The following is an 11,250-nucleotide window of genomic DNA, read 5'->3' on the forward strand; positions in this document are numbered from 1 at the left end:
TTCTATACTGAATGGCCCCATGGCCACAATGAAGAAAGTCACCCTCACACTCTTAAATAATCACATAATTTTTATTGGCTTTGTTTTTTATCGTTTTAAATGTATAACCATTCTAAGTAGCTAAGAAAACTGTTCATGGCTTAGCAGTTTTGTAGAACAATATAATCAAGAACATGGAAACATCCTTCTTGTGGTTCCAACAGTCTCTCTATAACCGCACTCCTTACAGAATACATGTAAATATAGAAAGATAAGATACATAACCACAAGCTTCACTACCATTTTTGTCTTCTCTGTGATAACGCGCTGTGTGGGTTCACTCTTCTAGCTATGTGGCTGTTGAAAGGTTCACCGCTTCTCCTGTTTCTTCTTCTTTGGTTTCAGCCCCTTCCCTCACTTTCTCATTCTCCATCTCTGTTTCCACCTTTTCCCCTGTCTCACCTGGAAAAAGTAACCAAAGGAGATACTAAGAGACACTTATTTAGAGTTAACAAATTATCCCACAGTTTGTCTCCAATGGGGGGCAGTTCTTGATCTTTAGGTCTAAACAGTAAGTTTATCTGGGGGTATCAAGAAAAGTAATCATCTCGGCTGGGCACAGGGGCTCACACCTGTAATCCGACACCTTGGGAGGCCGAGGAAGGTGGATTGCCTGAGGTCAGGAGTTCAGGAGCCTGGCCCAAAGTAATGAAACCCCATCTCTACTAAAAATACAAAAATTAGCTGGGCATGGTGGCACAAGCCTGTAATCCCAGCTACTCGGGAGGCTGAGGCAAGAGAATCACTTGAAACCAGGAGGCAGAAGTTGCCATGAGCCGAGATCACACCACTGCACTCCAGTCTGGGAGACAGAAGAAGACCCTGTCTAAAAAAAAAAAAAAAAAAGGAAAAGAAAAAGAAAAGTAATCATCTCGATTCTCTCAGAGCCTCTGAATGGCTGATGTCAAGTCAATTAACATCTCAAGTCTTGGCATACTCTTATGAAATAAATTCTCTCTATAAAATCAGGATGCAAAATTACCAAAGAAATGGCGGTAGAACATGTTACAATAGAAAGTTCATGACCAGGTGTGATGGTTCACACCTGTAATCCCAATGCTTTGGGAAGCTGAGGCAAGAGGATCACTTGAGGCCAGGAGTTCAAGACCAGCCTGGGCAACAAGACCTCCTGTCTTTACAAAATATTTTTCAAAAATTAGCTGGGCAGTTGGGTGTGGTGCCTCACGCCTATAATTCCAGCACTTTGGAAAGCTGAGGCAGGCAGATGGCTTGAGCCTAGGAGTCTGAGACCAGCCTGGCCAACATGGTAAAACCTTGTCTTTACAAAAAATACAAAAATTAGCCAGGGATGGTGGCGCCCAGCTACTCAGGAGGCTGAGGAGGGAGAATGTATTGAGCCTGGGAGGCAGAAGTTACAATGAGCTAAGAATACCACTGCACTCCAGCCTGGGTAACAGAGCAAGACTCTGTCTCAATAATAATAATAATAATTTTTTAAAAGAAAAAAAAGTAGCCAGGCAAGGTGGCACATTCCTGTAGTTCTATAGCTACTTGGGAGCTGGGGCAAGAGGATCCCTTGAGTCCAGGAGTTGGAGATTATAGTGAGCTATGACTGTATCACTGCACTCCAGCTTGAAGATCTTGTCTCTGAAGAAAGAAAAAGAAAGAGAGAAAGAGAGAGAGAGGGAGAAAGAGAGAGAGAGGGAGGGAGGGAGGAAAGAAAGAAAAGAAAAGAAAGAAAGAGAAAGGAAAAGAAAAGAAAGAAGAAAAGAGAAAGCAAGCAGGACTAATTTGTAAGTAAATCAAAGGGTAGTCTACGGGTGCCCCCAAACCTGTCTGGCTTGGCCATTATGTGTTTAAATACAATCGTTAAACATTTACAGACAGCCAACACTAACAAGTCTGGACATTGCGCATACAACCCTGTTTCCCTGAGTAGTTGGCTTTGGCAACATTGGCTCTAGTTCCATGGCTGGAGCAGTGCAGAGCTTCCTCTTTTGACAAGGCTGTGCTCTCCTGTTTGCCAAGGTCCCCTGGGCGCCCACGGTATGACGAGTGTCCTTCACCTCACTCATTTTCAGTATCCTAGACCTAAAGACTTTTGAGTTTGCCAATCCTGATGTAAAAACTATCTGCTTTTATTTGCCTCTCCCAAGTTGTTCCCAGAGCACTTCTTACACATTCTTAGGAAAGCAGTTCCCACAACAGACTATGGTGATGCACGCACATCCTGCCTTCCCACACTAGACAGTGAGTCCCTTGAGGACAGAGACTGACTCTTCCTCAGTCTGCATCTCAGCACCTAGCATATGTTCAGTTAATAAATGAAAGAATTGGCCAGACGCAGTGGCTCATGCCTGTAATCCCAGCACTTTGGGAGGCCGAGGCAGCGGATCATGAGGTCAGGAGTTGGAGACCAGCCTGACCAACATGGTGAAACCTCGTCTCTACTAAAAATACAAAAAGTAGCTGGGCATGGTGGTGTGCACCTGTAGTCCCAGCTCCTCGGGAGGCTGAGGCAGGAGAATCGCTTGAACCCAGAAGGCGGAGGTTGCAGTGAGCCGAGATTGCACCACGGCACTCCAGCCTGGGCAACAGAGCGAGACTCCATCTCAATAAATAAATAAATAAATAAAATGAAAGAATTAAAAAAAAACAGATGGATGATTATAATGAATGCTTCACTTAATTATACTGAACTGTGACGCTAAAATTTACCAAAATGTAAATCATACCCCAGAAGAAAATATTTTCTTAAATTATAATACCAATAAAGAACACTGTAAACATCATTTGTTTTATGCTGGTAAAATACATTTAAAATTTTAAAACACTATATGCTAAGACATAGTACATTTTCTCTGGTCTTCTAATACAGATTTTAAAACTACAGAAGAACAAGAGCAGACTGACAGTCATTTTCTTTTTTCTTTTTTTTTTTTTTTTTTTTTTGGAGAACGAGGTCTCACTATGTTGTCCAGGCAGGTCATGAACTGCTGGGCTCAAGCTATCCTCCCCCCTCTGCCTCCTGAAGTGCTGGGATTACAGATGTGAGCCACTGCACCCTGACCTGACAGTCATTTTCTAAGATAAGCTTCACAAAGATGAAAATAACATTCTAAGATCCATTATGTATATACCATTTCATTGGAAGGTGAATTCCTCCAGTAATCATCTATTCACCTTTACTTTGGATCCTTATTTCATACATGGGGCCTGATGAAGCATCAACTTGGAAAAATTCAGACAGTTTCACACGTTGCCTTCAAAGTTAGACACTATTTAAACACTAGGTTAAAATTTTGAACAGAGATGATGTTTCGGAAAAGTTTTGCTGATAAACTGAGCATTAATTGAATGCCTCTTTCCCAGGCATAGAAGCCTTTTTGGTTTGGTCAAACGAACTTCAACCACCTGAAAGTGACTTCAGGTACTGTGTGTCAGTCACCCCACCCCACCCGCCAGAGCTGGTCTCCTATGGAACACATCTAAACATCCAGAAGGTTTGCCAGCATAACTTTTACCTTCAATGTGTTGGTCCTCTTCATTAGTATGGATGTTCCTGACCATTTCCACATATGCTCCTGTCTCTACATTTCGTGCTGGATGTTCCATGCTTCCAACTATTCCTTCAGATTGAATCTGCTCCATGTTTCCTGGACTTTCAGGAGTTTTATGGAGTGGATCATTCATAACAGGCTTTTCCACAAGCTGACTTCTGTCCAATATTTCTGGTGTTACATTCTCTTTAGGAATTGTTTCTAGAAGCTGGGGCTGCTCCTCTTTTCCCAATGTTGCCTGAAGTTGCTGCTCTTCAGCTGTTTCCACAAACTGACTTCCTTCCAATATTTCTGGAGATTCGTTCTCTTTGGAAATTGCTTCTAGAAGCGGGGCCTGCTCATCCTTTCCCATTGTGCCCTGAGGTTGTAGCTCTCCAGCTGTTTGCAGAGGCTGAACATTCCCAGTTGTTCCTAGAGGCTTCATCTCTGCAGCAGTTTGTGGATTCTCAGTGGCCTCCACTGCTCTGAGGGACTCCTTCTCTCCTCCTGTCCCCAAAGGCTGACCCTTGGCTTCTGGTCCTAAAGGCTCAGCTTCAGCATTTCCTTTTAGAGGCTCAGCCTCTGTCCCTGCTCCTGTATCTTTCTTCTTTCCTTCTGCTGCTGAGGCATCCTCTTTGCCACCTGGCTGAGGTGGCCCAGATTCCTTCAGTCCCTCTCCAGGCTGAGTCTTTTCTGTGGACCCTGATTGGTCTGCAGCATTCCTTCCAGGGGCTACGTCCTTGGCCAGGGACTGCTCTTGGAGGAGTTTAACACCATTCGCTGTAGGCTCTGCTGAAACCTTGAGCTTTTGTAAGGGAGGATGGCTTTCCCTTTGTACATTGCCATCAACAGTAGATTCTCTTCCCAATGTATGTGGCTTTGGTTGGGCAAAGCAGGACCCACTTTCTTCTGCGGGTGAAAAATGCTCATTTGAAGTTACTTTTAGTTATTCATTTGAAAAATAAAAAGAAAAGAGAAAACACAAATTATTGTTTAGTTTTATCTTGAAAAGTGAATTGACATCACAAAGTAGATTTAACAGTTCAAGACAGTTCCAAGTATATCTGAGTACAGAAAGGCCATACCATGACCCTAACACTCTCCAAGTCAAATCCCTTCATTGTCTTCATCTCAAACATTTCATCTTAAGCTCTGAAGTCCTCCAAAACCACAGTTTTGTCCTGTGTGCTCCTTGTGCATCTTTTCATGGCTCCTGTCCCAGATTCTAACTGAGCTTACTCCACTTTGTTTCTCTGTTCTTTTCCTTGTCTCACACTTTCTCATCTTGAAACCTAGAAGGTTTCCTTTTTTTTTTTTTTTTTTTTTTTGAAATTTTTTTTCCATTTTTTGCAGGGGGGAGGGCAATAGAAGATTCCTAAACTTAGAAGATTTCATGATGTGAGGTCCTTGGGCTGCTAGAGAGGTCTTACTTTCCTTCTAACACAGAAAAGCCCCCAGCAAATGGAAAAGGGACTGTGGCAGAGAAGCCCTAATAGGTAAAGGCTAAGATGTCTGAGAAGGGAAGTAGCAGAGACAGTTCAGCCTGAGTTGCATGTCATTTGGGGGACACAGTGGGAAAAGAAATCAACAGAAAGTAGGGAAACATGCATTTTACTTGTGGCCATTGTTCCAACTGTATGAGCTTGGAAACTTAGCTCCCAATGATCTTGTCTCTAAAACAGCAGTGAATCTCTCTTCTTTCCCTCATATTGATCTCAGAGTTGCATGAGGCATGATAGTTTAAAGGATGCAAAAGTGCGCTGGATAGTTAAAGATAAGAAATATATTTAAGATTGGCAAAATGTTGATACTCTTTGGCCCAGAAGTTCTACTTCTGGAAATTTTTGTTGTCGTCGTTTTACTTCTTGAAAATTTATTCTAAAAGCATAAACCTATGTAGATGCTTTGGGAGAGAATATATATGTGTGTGTATATATATATATAATCCCAATATTCTTCCATGTTTTTATTTTTGTTTTACTTTTCTGTTTAAAGAGACAGGATCTCGCTATGTTGCCCAGGCTGGTCTTGAACTCCTGGGCTCAAGTGATTCTCCTGCTGTAGCCTCCCAAAGTCCTAGGATTTATAGGCATGAGCCACCACACCCACCCCACAGTGTTCTTTATAGCAGCAAAAGCTAGAAAACAACTTAAAAGTCTAATAAGTTAGAGAATGGATAAATATTCCATACCATGGAATATTATTATACCATGAAAAAGATGATTATGAAGACCAGATGCTAAAATAAGAAAATAATTATGATACAATAACTTGAGAAATCACTCATGATTGGGTTGATCAAATAAAGTATTGCATATAAAGTACTTATTAACCCAAAGTCTACTGTGCGATTAAGTGCTGAACAAGTTAGCTATCAATTTCATATAAAGTATGATTACAGCAATGTTGAAAGAAAGGCAGGCAGGGGAGGAAGGGCAAAAGAGGGAAAATAAATCACAAATGAGCAGGGAGGAAACTGGAAGAAAATAAGTCAAAAGTGAAAGTGGGTCTCTAGGGGATCTTTTTCCTCTTCTTTTTTTCCCCAAAGATTGTTTTTCTTCTTTTCTTTTTTCCCACTAAGTTACCATCCACCTGTCATATGTGCATGCAGTTTAGAGTTATCTGCTTATCTAGTGTAAGCTAAAGACAAGTAATACTCAGGTCTCCTCTCCCATTTCCCCTTCTAAAAAAGAAATATTTGCTTATAGAAGCAATAATTCGCTTATAGAAGCTAATTGTTTTAGCTGTTTTGGAGGAATATTTTTTTCTATGTTGCTAAATGAATTGTGCTTCAGGATTTTTCAGTTTGGGCCTTTCAATTAACTTTTTTTTTTTTTTTTTTTTTTTTTTTAATAGCGATGTGGTCCCATGCTGTTCAAGTTGCCCAGGCTGATCTCAAACTCCTGGGCTCAAGTGATCCACCAGCCTTGACCTCCCAAAATGCTGGGATTATAGGTGTAAGCCACCACGCCCTACTCAATTAACTTTTACTCTGGAAGATAAAAACTTAGCTCTTTTCCTATTCTCCTCGACCACCAGCCACTCTCTCCTGTTACACATTCACATTTCCTTTTTTTTTTTTTTTTTTTTTTTTCGAGAGAGTGGTGACACCCTACCTTGTTTTACCTGAGTGACTCTCTCCCAGCAGAGAGAGAGACAGTCAGACTCCATTTTTAGTTTCTTCACTTGCAGCTCCCTTTCACCTCCTTCCCTTAAGGCACACCTAGTGTAAAACTGACTCAAAGCACGTCCAGGAATGCACCTACTGATAAGATATTGAGGCAAGCTGCACCAGCAGCTCCAGGGAACGCGCTTGGTGCATGGCACCCAAACCCCTGCATTCATCACTGTGATAGTTTAAGCCCCTGCACCTGGAACTGTTTATTTTTTTGTAACTGTATTTGTAACCAATTGATTTTTTAACTTTTTGCCAGTTCTGCTTCTGTAAAAATTGCTTCAGCTAAAATCCTCCCTCCCCTACTTAGACCACGGTATAAAAACAAAACTAGCCCCTTCCTCGGCGCCCAGAGAATTTTGAGCGTTAGCTGCCTCTCGGACGCCGGCAAATAAAGGACTCTTTAATTTGTCTCAAAGTGTGGCATTTCTCTATAAGTCGCTTAGTCACAACCGAGTCTCACTCTGTCACCCAGGCTGGAGTGCAGTGGCCAGATCTCAGCTCACTGCAAGCTCCGCCTCCCGGGTTCACGCCACTCTCCTGCCTCAGCCTCCGGAGTAGCTGGGACTACAGGCTCCCGCCACCACGCCCAGCTAATTTATTTGTATTTTTAGTAGAGACGGGGTTTCACCGTGTTAGCCAGGATGGTCTCGATCTCCTGACCTCGTGATCCGCCCGTCTTGGCCTCCCAAAGTGTTGGGATTACAGGCGTGAGCCACCGCGCCCGGCCCACATTTCCTTTCAGTTCGTGACTGTACATTAATTATTTAAAATAGTAATGTTGTAATTTGGATCATACCAATATCCAATTATATATATGTCGGTATAATGACTGTGTCTTTTATGAAGAACTGAGCCATATATTAAGCTATTACAATTTTTTATTTTTCCCCGAGTTAATAATTGTCATGCCTTTTCATTTCCTAGGAGTTCAGGTATTATCATTTATTCAACTCACTGCCATTTTTCTCTCTTTTGAACACACGTATTCATATCAAACAGCCTATCAATTTAATCTTCATGAAGAGGAAGGACTTACTGAGGTACCAAGCCACCAGCTCCGGAGCATTTTAAGGAGCCTGTGGTATCCAGGGTGGTTCCCAGTTTTCTCTACTGCTAATCAAATTGAGCTTTCCTTGGCATGTTAAAAGAGTTATCACATGTCTGTCTGCTTCCTAAACTCCAGTATTGTTGTATTATTGTCTTTCTTTTCCCTGTTCTTCCCATTTCTGTGGGTTTAAACTATTTTTTTAAATCTCTTTACTGTCATATTAGTGGTTTTCAGGAAGGCACAAAATGAGATCCATATCTTCAATCTACCACCTTCACCAACACCTCTGAAGATGCTTTAATGATTATTTATAATGTAAAAAAGAAAACTTTCCAAATGAAAACACGGGATGTACAAAAGCAGTTTACGTACAAAGATGAAAACTACAGGCTCTAGTACCACAGCTGAAGCCATCAGAAGCAGTAATCTAACAAAAACAAACCCATGGGATAAACGCTGTGTGACCTCTGTGTACTCAGAGTGGCAAGAGGTCACACATGAGTTGAGTGTGCTCAGAAAGTTTCTATGAGGCCGGGCGCGGTGGCTCAAGCCTGTAATCCCAGCACTTTGGGAGGCCAAGACGGGGGGATCACGAGGTCAGGAGATCGAGACCATCCTGGCCTACACGGTGAAACCCCGTCTCTACTAAAACAATACAAAAAACTAGCCGGGCGAGGTGGCGGGCGCCTGTAGTCCCAGCTACTCAGGAGGCTGAGGCAGGAGAATGGCGTGAACCCGGGAGGCGGAGCTTGCAGTGAGCTGAGATCCTGCCACTGCACTCCAGCCTGGGCGACAGAGCGAGACTCCGTCTCAAAAAAAAAAAAAAAAAGAAAAAAAAGAAAGTTTCTATGAGTTCCAGGAGAACACACGGGGAAGACTGGAGGACTCAGGAAAGGATAGTGTGGCTGGAGGCTGGCGCAGAAGCCGGGTCAGGGAGGGCCCTGCAGGTGGTGCTAAAGAGTTTAGATTTTATCCTCAAGGCACCAAGAATAAGAATTTCTAGCAGGACTTTTTTTAAAAAGTTAAATAAATACACATGCACCATATTGCTCAGCCATTTAACTTATAGGTATTTTCCCAAGAGAAAAGAAACCACATGTCCATACACTTATACACAAATGTTCATAGCATCTTTATTTGTGACTGCCCAAACCCGGAAACAATCCAAATGTCTATCAACAGGTGAATGGGCCAAAAAATCTGTGGAACGTTCACACCAGGGAATACGACCCAGTAATAAAAAAAGAAATGAACAACTGATAAGTGCAACAACATGGATGATTTTCAAATAATTATGCTGAGTAAAAGAAGACAAAAAGATTACATAGCATATGATTTCATTTATATAAACTCTAGAAAATACCAACTTATCTACAGTGATAGAAAGCAGAACCATGGCTCTCTGGAGACTGGGATTGGGTAGACAGGAGGGAGATTTCAAAGGGGCACAATCTTGATTGTGCTGATGCTTCTATGGTGTACAGATATACCAGAGTTTACTACAATGTACACTATAAATGTGTACAGTTTACTGTATGTCAATTATACCTCCAAAAAACTGATCATTTTTAAAAAATAAAAATAAATAAAAGATAACTAAAATAAAGAATTGTGAGCAGAGAAATGAATCAATCCAATCTGGATTTTAAAAACCTCCCAGCTGGGTGCAGTGGCTCATGCCTGTAATCCCAGCACTTTGGGAGGCTGAGGTGGGGGGATCACCTGAGGTCAGGAGTTCGAGACCAGCCCGGCCAACATGGTAAAACCCTGTCTCTACTAAAAAAACAAAAATTAGCCGGGCGTGGTTGAATGCACCTGTAATCCCAGCTACTTGGGAGGCTGAGGCAGGAGAATCACTTGAACCCGGGAGGCAGAGGTTGCAGTGAGCCGAGATAGCACCATTGCACTCCAGCCTGGGGGATAAGAGTGAGACTTCATCTCAAAAAAAAAAAAAACAAAAAACTTCCCTCTGTAGAATGAATTAGAGGCAGGCAACACAGAAGTCAATGTGTCCAGTGACACAGGGCAAATAGGACTCAGAAATGAGAAGTAAAAATGACTGGATATAATGACAGTTCAGGGGCTGAAGAGAGAGGCAGGGTCTAGAGAAACACTGGTTCATAGCTCTGTTGCTGGAGATAGAAAATATAGGATAGACTAGGCACAGCATGCCTGTAATCCCAGAACTTTGGGAGGCTAAGGCAGGAGGGTCACTTGAGGCTAGGAGTTCAAGACCAGCCTAGGCAATATAGCAAGACCTGATTCCTACAAAAAAAAAATTTAATTAACTGGGCACGGTGGTGTGCACCTGTAGTACCAGTTACTTACAAGCCTGATGGAGGAGGATCACTTGGACCCAGGAGTTCAAGGCTGCAGTGAGCTGTGATTGTGCCACTGCACTCAGCCTGGGCAAGGGAGAGAGACCCTGCCTCTAAAAATATGTGTTCTGGGGAAGGAGAGAGGGATAGATGAATTTGGGCCAGTGAAAGAGACATGAATTGCTCAGGCTGGGGCATGGCATCTTGTAGATGGTTGTAGATTGTACATCCTGGTGGCAAATCCAGGAGGCTATTGAACATATAAATCTTAGCTGGAAACATATGTAACAGCCTGGAGCTGAGCTCTCTATCTTATTAACAAATATGTCTTCTGTTTTGAGAAAGGGGCAGTTTTTATAGAGAAGTTCCTGTGAGGAGGGAAATGAGGAGGGTAGCGGGGTGTGTGTGTGTGTGTGTGTCAATATCTCCATCTCCACCCTGCCTCGGGGACTAGGTGTGAATCCTCCTGCAGAGAAGGATTACAGCTGGAGATAGAGAAGCGGAACTCAAGAAAAACCTTATGAGACTTAGGGCTCAATTAGAATTGAGGAGAGGGCTATTTTTCACCTCCCCCATCCCCCCCCCACCTCATCATGAATGAAGCCTTCAAATTAATTGCAAGTAGGGCAACTTAATCAAGGTGATTTTTCAGGTCTAAAAAGAAATTCATCCTGAGAAGACAATGCATTTAGATATCACACAAAGGATGGTCTGGTGATAATTGCCTTAGGGAAAAAAAACAAGAAATGTGTTAATGTACTAATCACAGATGTCTGCCAAATTATATTTTCTGGTAAAATAGTTATTACAGTGATTAGTACTGTCAGTTAAATGAGACAAACCATTTTCATCCACCTGTGCCAATAGTGAGTACATTCTAAAGGCATCATTCTCCTACAGCAAAAATTGCGCAGAAAAAAATGTGCTGGCACACCCAAAACACAGCCACACAATTTTACATTTTGAAAAACATATTATGCTATCAGTCTAAGTTTTCTCTCCCAAAAAAAGCTTTGTGAAAGTTTGAGAAAATTGATTTCTCCACAAATGGTGTCCTAAGTGTCCAAGTGATCCGTTGATTTTTGCCATAGCTAGAATATTTACACCCATGATCACAATATCCATTCACTTTCATTCTTTTTTTTTTTTTTTTTTTTTTTTTTTTTT

The 11,250-nt window shown here is 42.0% G+C and overlaps 1 protein-coding gene across 2 annotated transcripts in view; it reads right to left on the bottom strand.

The window, feature by feature from the left end:
• Window positions 1-52: 52 nt before the first annotated feature.
• The window catches only part of LOC113224958 (glutamate-rich protein 5-like), a 27,010-nt gene continuing 15,812 nt past the window's right edge, over window positions 53-11,250 (bottom strand). Inside the window, exons 2-3 of one of the 2 annotated variants that reach the window (XM_026454959.1) lie at window positions 3,525-4,478; window positions 53-441 (exon numbers count right to left, since the gene is read on the bottom strand). In XM_026454959.1, coding sequence (XP_026310744.1) covers window positions 329-441; window positions 3,525-4,478 — 1,067 coding nt within the window. In that variant the 3' untranslated portion in view covers window positions 53-328. The remainder of the gene's footprint in view (window positions 442-3,524; window positions 4,479-11,250) is intronic. The other variant, XM_026454960.1, reaches the window with a different exon arrangement.

The sequence above is a fragment of the Piliocolobus tephrosceles genome, chromosome 7, assembly GCF_002776525.5.
Source record: "Piliocolobus tephrosceles isolate RC106 chromosome 7, ASM277652v3, whole genome shotgun sequence".
Classification (NCBI taxonomy): Eukaryota; Metazoa; Chordata; class Mammalia; order Primates; family Cercopithecidae; genus Piliocolobus; species Piliocolobus tephrosceles.